At 34.1% G+C, this 19,820-nt stretch overlaps 1 protein-coding gene and 2 non-coding genes across 3 annotated transcripts in view; all 3 read right to left on the bottom strand.

Moving 5' to 3' along the window:
- Positions 1-8,972: 8,972 nt before the first annotated feature.
- LOC145243896 (large ribosomal subunit protein uL10-like) overlaps positions 8,973-19,820 on the bottom strand; it is a 37,054-nt gene continuing 26,206 nt past the window's right edge. The window contains exons 5-9 of the mRNA XM_080107003.1: positions 17,475-17,562; positions 16,156-16,411; positions 11,084-11,160; positions 10,335-10,475; positions 8,973-9,192 (exon numbers count right to left, since the gene is read on the bottom strand). Of these exons, the coding sequence (XP_079963129.1) occupies positions 9,019-9,192; positions 10,335-10,475; positions 11,084-11,160; positions 16,156-16,411; positions 17,475-17,562 (736 nt within the window). The 3' untranslated portion in view covers positions 8,973-9,018. The remainder of the gene's footprint in view (positions 9,193-10,334; positions 10,476-11,083; positions 11,161-16,155; positions 16,412-17,474; positions 17,563-19,820) is intronic.
- On the bottom strand, positions 10,616-10,852 carry LOC145244213 (small nucleolar RNA SNORA73 family). The gene has a single exon (XR_013862992.1). It is a non-coding gene; the product is annotated as a small nucleolar RNA SNORA73 family (small nucleolar RNA).
- On the bottom strand, positions 16,509-16,744 carry LOC145244212 (small nucleolar RNA SNORA73 family). Its single transcript, XR_013862991.1, has one exon. It is a non-coding gene; the product is annotated as a small nucleolar RNA SNORA73 family (small nucleolar RNA).

Genomic DNA, 19,820 nt, shown 5'->3' with positions numbered 1-19,820 from the left:
TTTGTAACATACTATTCTCTACATCTGTTAGTACATATTCTTGTAAATATATCACCATATTGGCTCAATTGTTATCCGCCCTTCGTTATCACAATATTTGCAATACAAAATAATCTGGACTTATCTTGTGCACAACACTGGCAACAACAAGTTGGACTTCTGTCGGATACAATCCAACCATTACTACAACTAGAATGTTTGATTAAAAAATAAAAAATAAAAAAAAATAAACTTAGATTGTGTGCTCAGAAAAATGCTAAAATCTGCAAACAGAAAAACAAAACACTCCGACAAAATAGGATTTCTTGTCTTCCAACAAAGGAGGGATTGGACCTAGTAATTCACCCCCGTTCAGACTTTTCTCAATAACCACGTCTTGGATGGGGGGGGGGGGATTTTGCACAAACATTAATAAAGTAAATTTTTGCCAGAACGAATTTTCCTGGATAACTCTGGTTGTCCCCTTAGAGAGCATTATAGGGGCAAAACTGCCCCCAAATTGTTCATCTGTTCCCACTTTTCTCAACCACGCCTTAGATTTCGGGGATGAGGCTGTACGAACATTAGTTATGGTGAAAGCAAATTTTTCACTCATGGAAATGGCCCTTGCATGCTCGGCTTGTTTTGTTTTTTTTTAAGTATTCATCCTTCAGTAGGATAGGAAAGTTTTCATGTTGAGGTTCTGAAATTTAAATCGTTCGACCAATGAAAAATAAAAATGTAATCTGTCTATCGTTATCGGATTGTTTTTTTTATTTGATCAGGAACACAAAAATAAGTTTGAACAAGTTTATTTTTCTCTCTTGTTAAGAATTTATTTTCCAAGGAGAACAACTACGACTGGAACACAAATAAAAGAAGTCGGTAGTCCATTTTAAATGACAAATAATGGTATGTTGGAAATTATTAAGCACCAAAAAAATTAGCTTCAAATTAACAGAGATAGTGAGAAAAACAAATGAAAAAAAAAAAAATCAGCAATTTCAAGAAACGTAATTCATACTCAGCAAGAATAGACAAAAATATACCAATTATTGCAGTCAAAATGGGGGAAATGAAAATACATTTTAACAAAATGCTATTTGGAGCACTATCGATAATTGTAATTGCACCCCTGGAAACGAAATAACGTTTGCTTATTATTTCGAACAATATTTATGTTACGAACTGTGAAAATTGAGCCAATTTTTTTTTTTTTAAGTTCGTTCACTAGTAAGTATATTGGGTACAGTTGAACTTTTCAAGTATATATTGCCACAAAAAACAGCAACCTTACATTTATTGAAGAGAAAAAAATTATTAACGAACTCGTTTATCTTTAAAACATCTTTTAACCTTACGTTAGTCACTTGAGTGTTTCAAACATGGTTAGTTTCATGGGGTGTTTATACAACCTAACACAAAAATATTTATAGTGTTATTATTTTGTAAAATATAGTTATCCTGCTGGTTCAGGATATATCTGCAATCCATATTAAACAGTCTAAATAACTTGTAGCTTGTTGATAAAATAATACAATAAAATAAATTATGAAACTAAATAAAAATCAAAATATTACATTAATTAAGCTCATAGTTACAAGACTGAAAGAGTAATAAATTGTAAATCTAATTTATAAAACTCATAATCATGATGACACACCGATTCCTGCTGGATCACCGAAGTTAAGCAACGTTGAACCTGGTTAGTACTAAATGGGTGACCATTTGGGACTTCCAGGTGCTGTATGTGCTCTTCGCTTATCTCGGCATTGTTTCCAGTCGTCCTGGTCTCCTCCTTGCCACTGGACCCAAACATTGTCGATTCAGGAGAAGTGTGGTTAGGGATTGTGCGACCTTTGCCACACAATTACATGTGCAACTGCCCCTACAAGGGTATCCTTTGTCTTTCGAGACTGAACGGAGGCATCGATCAATAAAACTCACTATTTCTGTCTGCTTCCATATTTTCAAACTCCATCTCTTCCGAAACTAAAAGTCACAGAGCGGTGCTAGGGTCCTCAAATGATTGGATTTTTATGGAGCATTCTTTTATGGGTTTTTAATGGGTCAAAAATGGGTAAAATTTGAAAGAAATTGTTATGCATTTTGTACATTCATTTTAGTTTATTTTTAATCCGTTCATATGCGTGTCCAGACCTTCGAATGCAGATTATTAATGAACTAGGTAAATACTGTTTCACAAGCTGTCTGCTCAACCCTAGCTATGTTGTACTCAATAATCACTTTTTCTACAGCTACACATGCCTAAAATCCATCCCTAAAACGACCAGTGTTATATTTTCTCTTGAAGAAAGATTTATAAACTAACTTCTTCAGTGCTAATATTTCCATTAACATCCATATCCCCACCCACCCCAAGCATTATGAAATTGTTTAAACTTCTCCGATGGTGTCCATCCATGCAATTATCAATGTAATATAAGATTGCTTCTTAATCAAAATTGAAGATTTTGCATGCTCCATGTTAAGATTAACTGTAACATTTTGTATGCTCGACACATGTTAGGATTAACTTTAAATTAATGAAACTGCAAAATGGTACTCTTTTTCCATAACCTTTTAAACAAGTGAAAAAGTATCTTATTTGAACGGTCCACTCTTTAGTGATCCGGTGTCCTAAATGTGACATTTTAATTTCAGAAAAAAAAAAAAAAAAAAAAGAGCAGGGCGGGGGTCAACAATATTTTAAGTTCTATGAACAAATGAAAAAGTTGATTAAATTTCAAAAGTTTCAATTGAAATTACCTTTTTTCGTCAGTAAAGAGTTATCTCCCATACATTGATATCAGCTTGAGCAATTTTTTTTTTTTTTTCTCCATTTATTTCACTACAATCAAGGCATCGTGTCACTTGGACATAAGGGGCAACTATTTGAAACCAAACAAAATGTCTTCACATTATATTTAAATTTCTGCATGTCAGTACAATTAGGGAAACTGGGACACAAGAGGGAATTCCAAAGTCTAGCTGTTCAAAGGGAAAAAACTATTACAGTAGAAGACTTCAGCATCTAGGGATCTCTACAGTGTAAGGGTGGGATTTTGCTTGTCGGAGGTAAATTGCTGCAAATTTGTTGGAGCAGATTTCATTAGAATACTTGTAAAACAGATAGCGAAGAGGGAGTTTACTTGATAGTGCAGGACCTATCAGGTTGGAGATATTTTTGGACCCTGTCTAAGAGGGAGAGATTATTGGTAGATGTGGCAACAATACTCCATGCATGGGGGAATGATGGCGTTGTAGAGGTATAGGATATTCTCAGGTGTGAGTAATTTTCTAGCACGATAGAGGGAGCCCACCTTCACAACTTTGGTAATGTCCTAGATGTATTTATTAACATTCTCATGTAACATGAATGGCGAGTGGAGGAGTCTGAACGAGCTTTGTTTTGTTTTTTTTGGTGGGGGGGGGGGGGCATGAGGGATTACATATATTATAGAATAATGCGAAACATGAAAAAGTAAAGGACTAATTGTTAAAACGGGAAAAGAAAAGGACAAGATATTCTAGTAAAAAATATAAAATTTATAACTTAAAATATTGCAGCATTAAGAATTGATTATGTAATGTTAAATTTAATTTTAAAAATTCTTAAATGCTGCAATATTAAGTTATAAATTTATATTTTTTACTAGAATATCTTATCCTTTTATTTTTCCAGTTTTAACAACTAGTCCTTTACTTTTCCATGTTTAAGCTTAACCATATTACTTTTCGTGCTCACATTTTTCTATTGTAATCCATGATTTTTCCAGGTTTACAATAAATCCATTTGTTCTTTGTTTAATTTCAGTCTTATTTTTGTGTCCCATAAACACATGTAATAATAATGTACGGCACTTTTCCGCTTTCAATAAAATTCCCCCCCCCCCGATTATCAACCTTTCATTCTGTCCATTTCACGAGTTGCATTTCTTTTCGCGATAGTCTAGGACAAAATGGTTCATTGGCTGCTTAGCTATCACAGATCGATACGGACTAGGGCGAGTCAATTTTTGCATATAAAAAACACATTTGAGTATGGGGGAAGTTGTGAATTAGTATAATAAATATACCAAAAATTATTTGCACATTTATTTAGGGAAATGACAAAGACCGTCTACATGAAATATTTAACTAATAAATTGGTTAGAAAAATTTTTAATTTCCATATTTTAACCAAACAAGGTGTCGTTTTGTTGCAAACATAATTAAAAAATCTCCATTTTTTTTTTTTTTTAACATTAAGCTGCAACAACTATAAATAACATCTTAAAAAATTGAATAAAATCAAAAACGAAAAAGATATCTACTAATTGTCAAGCATTAAAAATGTAATATATTGTATCATATTGTTCTAATATATACAAGATCCCTTAGGTCTTATTTTATGACAACACCCGTCTTGCTTCAAACCCATGAACTGAGAGGCTTCTGTTAATTCGCTTTCCCCTCATTAAGAATGAGAGTGCAAATCTGGAAAACTTGGTTTAAAAGTTCACTTTCAGAAAATGCTTTCTGTAAAAGTTTTGTAAACTCCACTTTATGAGATGAGACCAATGATTTTTTTATGTTTTTGTTTGCTAGCTCCCTACTCCTGAAAAACCATTCAAAAATTCCGGGAGGAGGGGGTATGGCCATCCTCATCACTGCACCTATTATGCTATTTCTAGCAAGAGTTCTAATTCACCACAATACTGAGTAGTCCTACTTAAAATTCCATGAATCAATTTTTTCTAAAACTATTAAAAAACCATTTGATGAATATTTCATTGACGTGGGGTCAAAATAAAAAAGTTAGTCACTCCCAACCTTTTTTAGACGAGGGCTCAAAAACAAACGTCAGTCTCTCAATGGGGCTGAATTCTAGATGGGATCAAAGAAAAATGGATGGGCAAGTGGGGGGGGGGTATGATCTTGCACCAAGAGGAGATCGCCATGAATCTTTACTAACCTAATGGATAAGTTTTTTTTTTTTATTGCTTCTTCCCTCACTGCTAGGCCATCTGATTTTAGCATAGGATAAAACAAATTTTCACACAGAAAAGTGAAAGCAGTGTTGTAAATTTTATGTAAATTGTTTCCGTTCCTGAATTCTATTGAAAATATAGACTTGTTGGCTTTAGAATTAATTTCATTTCAAACAAATTAAATGCATATACTTGAATTATGAATTTTATGAAGCTTTGACATTTAACAGAAATTTCTTGTCTATCTGATGGCCAAAGTTAACTTTTGCCTTATAGGCTCAATTTTCTAGAATTGTCTACTGTATATTCTAATACTAGTCTCTTGTCAGATTAATTTGCTTATTTCCTGGTAGCAAAACAAACATCAGATAACAACGAAGTGGTGTAAATGATAAATTTACATAGAGGACCAGTGAAACTTGTAAAACTTTGTGGTTCCATCCAAATGGAAGTTAATTCTAATATAGAGAACTAATGGTGTTTAATTATAGATACACTTGCAGTCTTTCAAAACATCAACACCTTACTATGCAATAACATTAGTAATTGCGATAACCCTACGAGATAAAGATTCACTTTTGTAAAGGTCACAGGGAATTGTTTTTTTCTTTTTAAATATTTTCTCTCCATTTGGCCCCAAAACTTTTTATACAACCCAAATTAAAAAATTAAGTTTATTTACTTTCCTCCCCACAAGATTAGACAGACACAAGGTGGGTCTTTCCGTGTAGAAAAAAATCTGGGAGTGAATAAAATAAAAATTGCCCAACAAGATCTTTTATTGAATGAGGACAGAAGTTATTTTCAAAGTTAAGTTTCTATTTTTAAGGTTAAAGCCTAAAACTGTCAATAGAAGTCGATTTTAATGTATAAAAAATTAAAATACTGTACAACCAATAAATGGGAACACAATTCTATGTGAAAAGAAATTAGCTTGATAAACAAAAATGAAGACTGTATTTCAAAAAGTAAACAAATCTGCAGGCTTTTTTTCTAACAAAGCTATAATAATTCGAGAACATAAGGGGGAGGTAATCAATAAATTCAACAATTTCAACGTGCATGAGAATTGTCTGCCATTTGTTTTCATTTTTTTTTTTTAATTTTTGAATTAAAAAAAATAAATAAAACCTAAAAAGCTTGTGGCTGGTACATAAATATTTGTGTATTTCTTTCAAATGCCGCCGTAAGTGCCAATCTGAATAAGCAAAGAAATTAGTTCTTAAAAAGGTTTATATAAAAAAAAATGAGAATGCATACATTTTGGGAGAGTGACTTACCTTAGGCCTCGGTAGGAAGGAAGGACTTACCCATCCAGGCTAAGTACAGATTTTCAATAGCCATTTTTCAAACCAACCTGGGATTTTTTTTTTCTTACACAATCAACACTAATTCGACAGAGTGGCCAAAAATAAGATATTCAACATATGTTACTATAGTCAAAAGTTATTTTGCAATCTATCTGCATCAGTTTTTTGTCAACAATGCTTTCATTTTTCTGTGTGAAAATTTGCATTTTTTTTTTTTTTTTTTTTTGTGTTTTGAAGTAGTTTTAAACACTTAATTTCATCTCAATATTAACTCTTTACGACTTTGAAATTTCCAACCAAGATGGCTGCCGTCTTATCCGGCCTCATTTTAGTTTTATATTGGAGGGGGAGGGTGATTCAACATTGAAGGCAAAAGTTAAAATTCAAGGACTTTTCAAGTCTGTACGAACCCTGCCATCTCCAAATACATATAGCTATAGTGGGGAGGTGATAGAAATAGATTGTTTTTTTTTTTAACCACACAAAAGCAACAAGAAAACCCACCTACCAGTATGGTATCCTACTATGCATGGAGTTTTGTTCTGGTTGGTACATCCACAAGTTTTCCTTTTGAACAGTATGCGGTGCAAAAGGTTCCAACCTAACATGTTCAGTAGTCCAATCTCATTGTTCCATCGTTGATTTTGTTTTACAAGTATTTTCACAAAATATGCTCCAAATTCACAATTACACCTAACACTGAAAAATCCCACACCTTCCGATTTCAGAATATTAAATTTTTTCTTTTTTAAGCTGCTTCCCTTCCAGGAAATGTTTTAAAAGTCTCCAAGCTTTGAACTTTAAGGATTCTAACTCAAGAGGCTGAGTAGGGTTTAAAAGTTAAGAAACCCGACAATGAGCACTGACATGAATAAAATCCAGACTTGATAAAAAGGACACACAGATACATCTCCAAGTTTGGACCTCCGGTCACAAATATATTTGTCCCTGCAATGGAGCAAGGTTTCTGCATTCCTTACATGATACACTCAGTTTTTAATGCTCCGTAGCAAACAAGATCTTATGGTGCGCTCATAACTTTTCTTAACTATGTATTGTCAGCTAATTACAAATATTTTTAACAAATCAAGGTTTTATTACAAGGCATTTTTTTTTAACCTTTCCATTACATATGGAAAAATGGACAACTGTATTCACTTGGGAGGGGGGGGGGTTGAACTGCAAATGAGATCACTTATTCGCAGATTTATCATCTTCATAGCTTTTTTCATGTTTTGGAAAACTTCCTCTGGCCTTCAAGTTATTAACTGCGACGGGATAAAGATGCCAAGTCTTAACTGCATGTTCAGTAATTACAGCCTTCCATAGTTGTCTCACGTTTTGGCCAACTAATCATCTGATCGCCTTTGGGTAAGATTAAAACCACCATCACCAGACAATGCTCACCTGCAATTATATGTAACGATTCAACATCTATCCACTGCGCCATAGGTCCCAAAGGTGAGCATTGTCTGGAGAGATAGCGGTTTCAATCCAGCCAAAGCAAGGCAGGGATTAGTTGGCAGTGAGACAACTATGGAAGGCAGTAATTATGATTATACAGGCGAGAGATTCAGCATTCCCATCCCATCGCGGTTAAAAACCTGACGGCTACAGGAATAGTTGGTTGAAACATTGTGCAACAACTATGAAGATGAGGATAACACTCTGCAAATAAACATACAAATTATTTTATTAAAATTCTTTTTGAGATAAATAAACAAGTTCATCTCACAAAGGTGGTTCATCCATAAAAAAAATCTTTTGAATACATTTCTTCCAAGATAGGAGACAAACAAAAGGCCAGTAATCAGCTCCATGTTCGTCCTCACTATTCCTATCAAAGTCTTCAGTTAGTGACCTCTGCACTTGTAACATAGCCGTTAAATACAAGAGGAAAGAAATAAAAATCTGAATTTATTTTCAAGCACTGTTACTATCGACAAGTCGATTGCTGCCACATGTCCATTTTAGCCTGGTACAAGTTTTTCTTCCAACCATATGCCGGGCATAGTCAACCCATTTTTGGGTAACTCAATGCATCAATTCTTAGATGTCCATTTTGCTTCTGCCCAAGCACATGGTACATTTTTCTCCTGTCACACTTCCTAATTTGCATATCCACTTTCGTGACTGCTGATTATCTCTTTGCAAGCAATCCTTCACTGCTGCTGATATTTTCCCCCCCAAACGCTCGCATGCACTGTTACACACTTGGATTTGACCTAAAAACTTGGATAAATTCTTCCTCAGTATCGAAGAATGTTAATCAGTGTATTCCAAGTGATGCTGCATCTTTCGTACGTGAAGATCTTTGAACAGGATCTCAACCATAAGTGCATAGTATATCTTTAATTTTGCAAAGTTCACCTGATGTTAAGACAATTTACTTTGTAGACAACTGTAAGCTGCACAAATATAGATTGCAATGCCTGCTATACCCAACTTGCATACCAGAAAAGTTTATGTCCTAATCAAGGGTCTTGTAAATAATGTAGTCCAAAAAGGAAACACCCGAGTATGCCTATTGAATTCCGATTGCTCTCTGTACTAATGGCATTTAGGTGCATTAGGCTTTCAGCATTCATTCGCCAATGAGAAGTCTAAACAAAAACAAACAAACAAACAAACAAAAAAAAAAAAACACAGATCAAAATACGTAGCATAGACATTGAAATTGTATGATTAATTAAAAACAAACACGAGGACATATTCTTGTGAAGTATGTGGATTTATTTTGGAAGTCAACAGTTCCTTTAATCAAACAATCCCAACCCCATATCGTCATCAGACTCCTCTTCAGATTCTTCCTTTTTCTTCTCTTCTTTGGCTGCGGGAGCAGCCTCTGCTGCAGGAGCGGCCACTGCTGCCGCTGCAGATGCTGCCAACATAGCAGACAACTTTTCAGGATCGCTGAGGAGATCTTTCACCTGAAAGCAAAAAAATCCAGTCATGATATATAATACATGAGGAATATGTATGAAATTCTATCAGAATGTCATCTCAGAATAAACTTCCAATCACAAAGAATCAGAAATCGGGGTTCGTTAAAGTTTCATCATTGATATAGGACATTCTGAAGAATTTAATATAAGCATCATCTTAAATGTTTTAAACGGACCAACATTTAAACCAATATTCTCAAATCTTACATCCAAACAAAAGAGGGCCCAAAATTAAAAAATATGAAAGCCATAAATGGTGCTAATTTGAAACTAGTCCTGCTATGTAATGGTATGGTTTCTACAGAAAATTACTATATTATAAAGTTCCTGATCATAAGCATTTCGACATGCAAGAATATTGATTAAGCATTTAATTTCTTCCTGATAGCATTTCATTTATGGACAAAGAAAAAAATTACCACTGAAATATGTGAAAATAATTTTGTGTAAGTCCATAAAAAAAAAAAAAAAAAAAAATCTGATATACACATCCATCATGAAACGAAGATGTCATTTCAAAATTATGCAATTGATCAAGTTGGAAAAAAAAAAAAAATTATGAGTAAACAGACACTATGTTGGAAAAGTAAAAAAGGCAGATAACTAATTTAAACTGGTTAGATCAACATTACAATGCTATTTCACATTAACCATTTAAAAATGATAACTGTTTAACTTGTTTTGAGATTTTCAGTGTATATCAAAGCTTTTTTTAGTTGAATTCTGGAGAACCAAAAATTGTATTAGAATGTCATCTCAGAATAAACTTCCAATCACAAAGAATCAGAAATCGGGGTTCGTGAAAGTTTCATCATTGATATAGGACATTGAAGAATTCAACTATTTGTATTCAAATTTTACATCTAATCTTTTGGAACTAGAAGAAAAAGTAAAAATGGCCACAAACTGCCAATGACCTATGATTTCAGCCACTACAAATAATTTGGTGATCTAACAATTGTTAAAATATATGGTCGTTTTGAAAAGTGAAATTAAGTCATTGAATAATCAAAATAAAAATATTAATGCAAAAGGGATTTGTTTTTCTATTTTCTGATAAAAATGGATTTGGTCTTTAACTGAAAATTTCTGGAATGAACAATCATTTTTATGTGGATAGTACTTACCGCTTCAGCTTCTGCAAACGTTATTTTAGTTTCAAGAGAGATGGCCAAAAGATTCTTGAAGCCATTAATCAACATATGTGGTGCAGAAGCCATTGTTGGGTAGCCAATAGCAAGTGAAAGAGAAGCCACATTGGCAACACCCTGAAAGAAAAGCAGTTTTAATTAGAAGTTGCCTAAAAGAGAATATGCAATACATGCTGAAGAAACTAAACTACAGGTACTAACCTACATTTGTATATTTTTACTAAAAAAATAAAACATTTTCTATAAGACATGCAAAAAAATGTACCCAATATGGTCTCACTCCTCAATTAAAGTCAATTAGAGACTATGAGAAGTTATGGAATATATTGGATTAGGTCCACACCCAGAAACTAGGGGACCTGGTTTTATTTCCAACAAGGTGGAAAGGGAATACACCAAAATAAGATTCCAGCAAAACCTTAGATAAGGAGATGCAAGAGTTTTGGCTCCCATTTGCCACAACAGGTCTAAAATGACCTGCACAAACTTGTTGGTTAAGGCTTTAATATTAAAATAAGAGAAATAATTAGTTAAAAATGAAGCAAAAAAGGTTTGCATTGATTTTATTACTCTAGCTGATATAGCTAATTCTAATGTCTAAATCTCTGTAGTAGAAATTGCCTGTTGCAGGTTTTAAAGGATTCCATTTTAAAGATCAATTTTGAAATACTGTCCAAATCTACAAGGGATTAAAAAATAAAGCTAATTCGTTCAAAGTGACTTACAGACATGAACTTTTTCCTAATGTCGTCATCGGTGATGTCCAAAACAGCCGGAGCAAAGACAGTTCCAGAGTCATACACTAAAAACAAAAAAAAAAAAGTCAGTGGAGAAATATTGAAACAATGGTTAGAATAAGATTTAAGGGTAATTTTGTCAATTATATGGATAAAAAATTTTAATATTCAGGTGGATGTAGTTTGCTTGAAGCATTGTATTGTATGTAGTTAAATGGAATGTGTTGAAGGTGATACAATGAACAGTTAACGGATAGGCCAGCTGAAGCAGGTGAGAAAGTTTTATTCATACAACTTACAAATACATGTGTACATATTCATATATTTCTTTACACATTTATATTTGCATAATGGTCACCTGGAAAAGTCAGTCTGGTAGTATATCCGTGTTATATAATATTTTGAGAAAGATGTTTGTCAGATATTTATTTGACTTTGGTTCAAACGTGCTGTTGTAAACAATAACAGTATCGCTGTAAACAATTGTCCGGAACTTGTAAATAGTATTTTAATTTAATATGGTGAAGTTTATTTTTATTTCTATTTTTCTTTTATAATAATTTATATGGAGATTTAATCAATTTGTTTGTATTTCTGCATTTTGGTTGAGAGGGGGTGGGGGGGCATATACTTTGAATAAATCGGTTGGTAGAGGGAGACTACTTGATGAGCTGACCTAAGGGGAATAATCGTTACAGATATTTCTTCTCGGTTAAGTGTATAACGTTACATTACTTTTATGTATTTTGTTTATCTTATTTAATTCATTATGTAGTGCGTGTATATATATATATATATATATATATATATATATATATATATATATATATATATATATTACACACACTTATGGATTCTTGTATCTTTAATTATATAGTAATATTCTATTGACTAATTTATATACGCAATGTGTTATGACCAAGTGGTTAGCAGTTATTTCAAGAGTTTTTTTTTATATATATATTTACTTATTTTAACTTGGATTTCTGTTTTTGGTGTATTATGTCTTATTTGTTATTTGCAATATTAGGCTTACTCTGAGAAATCAATTAGGCCATATAAACTTGCATGAGCACATATACATGTAGCCATGTAGCCCACATGCTTGCACCATCTAATTCACATCTAAGGCTTGCTATTTAATTGTTATACATCGTTATGTGTAGTAATCTTAAATAAGGATTGCATATTTATTATTGATTCATTTTAACTTAATTTTGGATTTTATTTTATTTTTTCATTGTTATATAATGGTGGGATAGTGTGCGTTAAATGAAGAATGGAGAGCCTAATTCATGTCGGCGATTAATCTTGGGTGCAATTTGGCAATCAGGATTGATTCTTTGATACGAAGGTTGCCAACATTGCGTTTGCTGGCTAAAATATCTACTCAGATGGATTTGTTAGTGTTGCTGCATGTGTGAAGGTGTCTGCGAACAGAAGAGGCTTGTGTTTGTACATGTTCTTTTACTCTAATATGCAGGTGTCTCACTGAGCTACCGACGTATGATTGGTCACATTTGGTGCACTGTATGCGATATACTGTATGTATAATGGCACATATTAGTGGTGTTCCTCGGGCAGTTAGGGTGCAGGGTACGTATTTAGATGGGTTTTGCATTTTGATAAATGCAGTCGTAGTGATGGCCCAGTGTGTATAAGTTGTATGTCTAGACCCTCTGTGTATAGCTTTGCGGATGGCTGTTGTAATCCTGTCGTTGAAATGGGGCAGCTTTAGAAAGCAGGTGTTAGGAGGAATGCTGCGTACGTCTTCTAGGTTTACGGAGGTTTTCAATGGTTGGTGTGGGGTATCCATTGGTTTCTAGCACTTGGTTGAACTTATTACTGCAGGTGTTTTTATCCGCTTTGTTGCTGCATTTATTGCAGATGCATGTTATTTCATTCCTCGCATATTTTAGCTTTACGGGGGAGGGTAAATTTATAGTGTACGAAGAGATCTCTACAGGCGGGTTTCTTATAGAATTTGGTGGATATATTCCCATCTTCGGAGATGTTGAGGCTTAAGTCTAAAAGTGCCAGGGATCCAGAGCTGTCAGGGTGCCCGATGGTGAACTCAATTTGTGGGTCAGTGTTGTTAAATGTTAAAAATGGAGTTTGCATCCTCCCGGGATGGTGTTAGTAGGATATCAACGTATCGCGTGAAGATGTAGGAGTAGCAAGAGTTGAGGGCACAGCATTCAAGTTTATCCATGAATGCAATAGCGAGTAGTCCTGACAGGCTGGACCCCATAGGTAATTATGTGCTTTGTATATGAAGTGTTATCTATTATTTCTAGGAGATCATGTCAGTTCCAGTTCCAATGAAGGTTACAGGAAGAAATGCAGTCGGTAATTATGTCAATTGCCGGGTATGCAGGGACAGATGTGTAGAGGGCGATGGATATGGTTGTCAGTCAACTTTTAACTCCAACATGCAGTTAAAACCTTGAAAAATTTTAACTCCAACATAAAAAAAAAAAAAAAAAGACAGCTTTATAATGAAATTAATTTTGGAAAACTATGATCCTTTGCAAATCTGTATCAAAGATACATTTGTTTTTCTTTTTTGTTTTTTTTTGTTTTTTTTACAAAGGCATCACCACATTATCAAGGCCCAGAGGCCACTCAAGGATAAGGGTTAAAGAGTGTACAGTAGAAGTTGGTCAATATAGTAATCATTAGTAATGAAAACTTGGTAAATTTAATAACTTATATGGAACGGCTCATCAAGAACTTATTTACCTTAGACTTGAACACAACCATATTGTAGTCAGCCGGAAAGCAGGAAAACGGAAGACAATTCCACAGGCGTGCAGTTCTAAGAAAGAAGCTTTGTTCATGGAATCTATGTTTAGGTTTAGGCACAGATAAAGAGTGGGGGAAATTATTGATAGTGTTTACAGCTAGACGAGTGTTTCTTGTGAAAGTTTGGCGAGGGGGGACCATAGATTGAAGCTCAGTTGAACACTTTCCATGAAAATAACGATACATCAGAGACAAACTCGCAACATCTCTTCTGTGAGATAGAGGTTGTAAGGAGGAGAAAAGGACATCTCCTACGAGGCTACGAAGTCTATTTTGAACTCTATCAAGGCAGGACAAGTCCTTTCTAGCAGCTCCTGCCCAGATGTGGCAACAGTATTCCATCCTTGGACGTACCTGGCTCTTATATAGATAGAAAATAGCATCAGCAGTGAGATATCTACTGGATCGATAGAAAGATCCCACCATTTTTCCAGCGGCCTTGGCAACAGATTTGATATACGTGTTCCATTTAAGATCAGGAGTAATGGTCAAGCCCAGAAGCTTGTCAAAACTTGAGGCCTCCTGAAGACGAGAGCCATTCATTTCAATTGATGACAAATGTGGATTAAAATGTTGATGATGTAAAGAGAAGCTTGGTTTTAGATGCATTAAAAGTAACCAGCCACTCCTTTCCCCATTGTACTACATGCTCAAGATCAGAGGAGAGAGAATTGGAGAGTACTTGCTCGTTTACTGTCTTAGATGTGGTACCATAAATGGTAGTGTCGTCAGCATAAATGTCTACAAATGATGTAAGGATATGATTTGGAAGATCATTAATGTAGATCAGGAAAAAAATTAAAGAATCATTTGTATTTCTAATATATTAGAAAAGGTTATTTAAACGAGTTCACAAGTCAGTAAGAAAGCATCCACATCAATTTCAGTAGAGCGAAAGTACTTTTTAATATTCATTTTATCTGGAATTAGGAATTATCGAAATGCAAGCAATTGTCACATCTCAATACGTGATGTTATTAAAATTTTGAAGGAGAGATGCAGAGTCCACAAGTCAGCAATAAAGTATCCACATTCTTTTCAGTAGAGCGAAAGTACTTTAAAATCATCATTAGACTCAAATTAAGATTAGATTTTTTTTTTAAAACTACTTTTTAATGAGAATAATCGAATAGTATTCTGACGAGATAAGTTTTATGTCGACCAACATTTCATCTTCAGGATAAGGTTTTTTGGATGAATGAATTGAAAATAAAATTTTTAAATAATGTACTGTTTTATTTTCATTTCATTTACCCAAAAATTTTACAATAAAGACGAAATGTTAGGCATAACTTGGTTTGTCCCTTTTATAAAGAGTACAAAGAACAGTAAATAAATAAATATGGGGAGAGGGTTAGATCTCAAGTCATTTGGGATGCATTTTACATCCAGCCTGAATATTTATCCAAAACGTGAATATGGTTGTCAGTGTCAACTTTTAACTCCAACATGGAGTTAAAACCTTGAAAAAATTGGAACTTCATTAAATTTTAAAAATGACAGCTTTATAATTGACAAATTAATTTTGGAAAATTATGATCCTTTGTCAAATCTGTATCAAAGATGAGTAACTTGTTAAAGAATCATTTGTATTTCTAATATATTAAAAGGTTATTTAAATGAGTTGAGGAGTTCACAAGTCAGTAAGAAAGCATCCACATCAATTTCAGTAGAGCGAAAGTACTTTTAATCATCATCGTTGAAACTCCTTCAATGAAAAAAATTCAACATCCTGCCCAGCACAAAATGGAGGGGGGGGGGGGGTCGATGAAAAGCCTTTAAATGCATTCAAATTGGAAAGTCATCTTCAATCCACACAACTATTTTCAGATTCATAAAATTAAATGAGCAATTAGACCGATGTTTAAACACTTTTTTTTTTTTTAAACAAGACCAACGATTTAGAATTTAAAAATTTTTTAAACTTAAGAAATTGGAATTTGAATTAAACATGAAAATGTAAACTTTGAGAAAACACTTGTAACAAAAGCGCATCAAATTCACCCAGTTTTCATTAAAAAAAAAATAAATAAATAAATAAATAAAAGTCATTCTTATCAAGTTTTAAAACAAATGCAGATTATCTGCCAATCAAAATAACATTTTGAAAAGTGTTACCAGCAATATACTCAGACAAATTTAATATTAAATTCTAAAAAGTGACAGCAAGTACACAACTTACCAAACTATTAGGTCAGCTTTTTATACACACGTTTGCAAAATTTATGATTAAAAAATCCTAATAGAAAAGTTACCTTGCTCAATCACCAAACCATATGAGAATGGAGAGATGTTTAACATGTTGAGAAGTGTAGCTTCTGAAGCACCAACTTTTTCACCTTCTTTGATAAGACGTACATCGTTCAAGATTTCAATAGTACCCCTGGAAATTTTGGTTGGGATGGACAAGGCCTGGAAGAAAGAGGTCTTCTCAGGACCTAACCCAGTGTTCTGGGCTCCAACTTGTACATCACAGGGAGCAATGGCACCTGCACGAGCTGGAGCTTTTACCTAAAAAAGACAATTTACAAGCTTAAAGCAAATTGGTAAAAAACATTTGAAGTCAGTTTTTAAAATCTTACAAATTGAGAAAAGTCAGCAGATATTACAATGTACCCAATATGGTCTCACTCCTCAATTAAAGTCAATAAAGACTATGAGAAGTTATGGAATATATTGGGTTAGGTCCACACCCAGAAACTAGGGGACCCGGTTTTATTTCCAACAAGGTGGAAAGGGAATACACCAAAATAAGATTCTAGCAAAACCTTAAGATAAGGAGACGCTAGTTTTGGCTCCCATTCGCCACAACAGATCAAAAGTGACCTGCACAAGACTTGTTGGTTTGCAAGTTTTTTTATGTATTAAACTAAATTTGACAAATTTGTTAGATTATAAATTTAAGATTTTGCAAGATGGCCTGCTTTTAGAACCAAAAATTTAACTGCATATTTATTACAATCTCACCGTAAACAATAGTCCAGTTAATCTAGCCGATTTTTTGCCTCAACCTTAAACAATTTGCTAACAAAGATTTTTAACTTGGATATTGGGTATGAATAATCTCGGATAAAGTTTACCATAAATAACCTTGATGTAAGGTGTCAACGGCTGCCATCTTCAAAGATGGCCCTCCCCTATTTCAACTCAATTACTGTCAATTTATCATCAAAAATATAATTTGTTAGCAATTTGAGGTTCAGACACATTTGACTGGACTACAAGCAGAAAAACATTTTAAAATAATTTATCAAGTTTTAAATTATAGTTGGCATGGCAATCTTGTTAGGTCATTTAATAATGTAAAGTTATTTTTTGTATGTACTATGGAATAGTAGTTAATGGTAGTAGTTATAGTTCCAGCAAAAAAAAAAAAAAAAGTCGACAGTGGAGACACTATTTGAGAAAAAAAAAAAAAAAAAAATCCTTTCAGAATTTTAGTTTGAAATTATTTTAGAAATAAGTTTATAACTCGTCCTAAGTTTTGATAGTTTCACAGAAAACAGACAAATTAGAATTCAAAATTGCATCAAATTGGCTCACAACTATGAAAAATGTATTAAGATTCTCATACCTTGTTCTCCTTGAGTTTTTCCCTGACTTCAGACAAATCATTCTTGGTGAACACAAAACCAACATTATTCTTTATGTGGGGCAACAACCTGTAATGAAAACATTTTATAAAAATTCAAGTAAAAGTCGTACGGTGAACAAAAAATAATTTCTCAAACTTTATTGTAAGGAAGTAAAAGTTGTGATTTTTTTTTTTTTTTTTTTAAGTGATGGGAAAAAATATTTTATTTCAAAATGCCAGAAAAAGGATAAATTCATAAAGAACAAGGTTTAATTTCATCATGGGCTAACAGTACGAAAAATATGTCAAAGTAGGTAAATTTTGAGTGGGTTGGTTGGTTTTAGGCAGCATATTAAACTTCGTTTTTGGTTTGGATCACTTTAAGTTAAAATCTATATATTAGCTTGTTTTATACTATCAGCACATTAAACATCTGAGTATTTGTGCTAGCATAACTGTAGCAAGATCCCTGGCGATACAAGATGGTCTTGCTTTGCAAATAGAAGAGCAAGGGTGTGATATTTGATCAAGAAAAAAAAAAAAAAAAAATTGTCCCTGGGAACAAGGAAATTAGCTGAGCAGCTTAAGTCAAAATTGATGAAGAATTGTACATTTTGGTAAGCAAGCATGAAACTTGGCACAATTGCTCACAATGGTCTACTCCTCCGAAAAAACTTTTGGGCCACTCAAAAAATCCAAGATGGCCGCCATGGATGATAAAATTTATCATTTTGTGAACTAAATGCTTCATTTTTGACTGATTTCCACATATTATATATCAGTTTATATGTTTCTGATGTCAACAAAGCAGTTTCTGACGACAAAATAAAGATTTAAGACCATTTGAGTGTAATAAAGGCTATATTTTACACACTTATGTCAGTTTACCGCGCATTTTTCTCGTGTTTTCATCAGGATCCACACGTTCAACACTCGCAATTGCAGCCGCATAACTTTGTACATGGAAGGCCAAATTTATAGCATTTGCATCTTCCAAAGCATTGTGTCTTGCATCCGCATTTTGTTAGTTCCTTGCAGCTTTCTGCAACTGGCGGAAGTGTTGTCCAAAATATCTTCCATGTATTGCCGTGCTTCTTCCACCCCCACTCACCAGGACTCAATTTCTATGTGACAACATGTTGCTCGACTCCAAATGCACCTTGCTTGATATGTTGCACGCTTTGTGTGTTCAGTTAAAGCTGCTTTAGTTGGAGGTATGGAATCGTAGGGTCTCTGTTTATGAGCAAACATGTCCAATCTTACAGCATCTATTTCTGTGAGGGAGGTAGATCTGTAATACATTGTGATGACAAACTGGTCAATAATTGCTTGGTCTTCACTTTGGATGACTACTCAGCTTGACAAATACGTCCGTCACGTCAGGTAAAACATTCCATGTCTGAAATGCTGTCTTCTTAGCTTTATATCGAAAGGCTGACACATTGTCACAACCAGTAAAGGCATGGAAAAAGGACAAGCCTTTTGCTTTTTCAGGGCCAAGTACGCTGATGACTTCATGTACTGGAATAAACCTTGTGTCATTTCCTTGACCAAATTCAATGAACATTGCCTCCAGGCCCAACTCTTTCAAGACTGCAAATACAGTGATGGCAATGACAAGTAAATGATGGCAATGACAAGTAAATCTGTGTCATTAGCTTTCAGCAGTTCTGTTTTGTAACCATGATTAACTGCATGTTTTGCGTGTACAAACATCCTTGTGTCTGATTCCTGATGGTTGCAAGGTGCTAGTCCTTCAAAATTGATATTCTGATTGCTAACAACATCTGCAACTCTGGTGATTAACACGAGATTTTCATGATCCTGTGCTAGTGAAGTGATTCTATCAGCCAGAAACTTGAAGAGAGCTGTTTTATTGTCATCATCCCTCAAGAAATTTCGCCAGTTGGGGAGCTTGCCGTTGTGGTTTACCCAATGCTTTGCACCTTGTCCACGTTTTGTCCGTGTTTCAGCTTTCAAACTTGGTAAGTAAACATAAAACAATGTCAGTCCTCTCATATGCTGAACTGAATTTCAGTACCTTTGGAAAAAAAGTCAAGTTGTGCATACTCTTCAAAGGTTTTTTGATTTGCAGGGTGGTATTGTGTTTACCAATGCTGAACCATCGATGATGATGACTGACACATGTGGAACTGAATCTGGGCATGTAACTTTGGACTGAAGAAGCAATGCAAGTTGAGACTTTGTACCACTGTAGAGGTTTCCATTTTCACTCAAAGATGCAGGAAAGGACTGGTTCTCATGTTTAAAGAATTCCATCAGGTCACACTCCCTGGATTGGCAAGATATGAATAGTTTAGAGAATAGGCGACAGCCATCTTTCAA

This window comes from Euprymna scolopes, chromosome 22, assembly GCF_053919585.1.
Source record: "Euprymna scolopes isolate OS-2025 chromosome 22, ASM5391958v1, whole genome shotgun sequence".
In the NCBI taxonomy this organism is placed as follows: Eukaryota; Metazoa; Mollusca; class Cephalopoda; order Sepiida; family Sepiolidae; genus Euprymna; species Euprymna scolopes.
The sequence above is the reverse complement of the archived record's forward strand: the minus strand, read 5'-3'. Positions and strand labels throughout refer to the sequence as shown.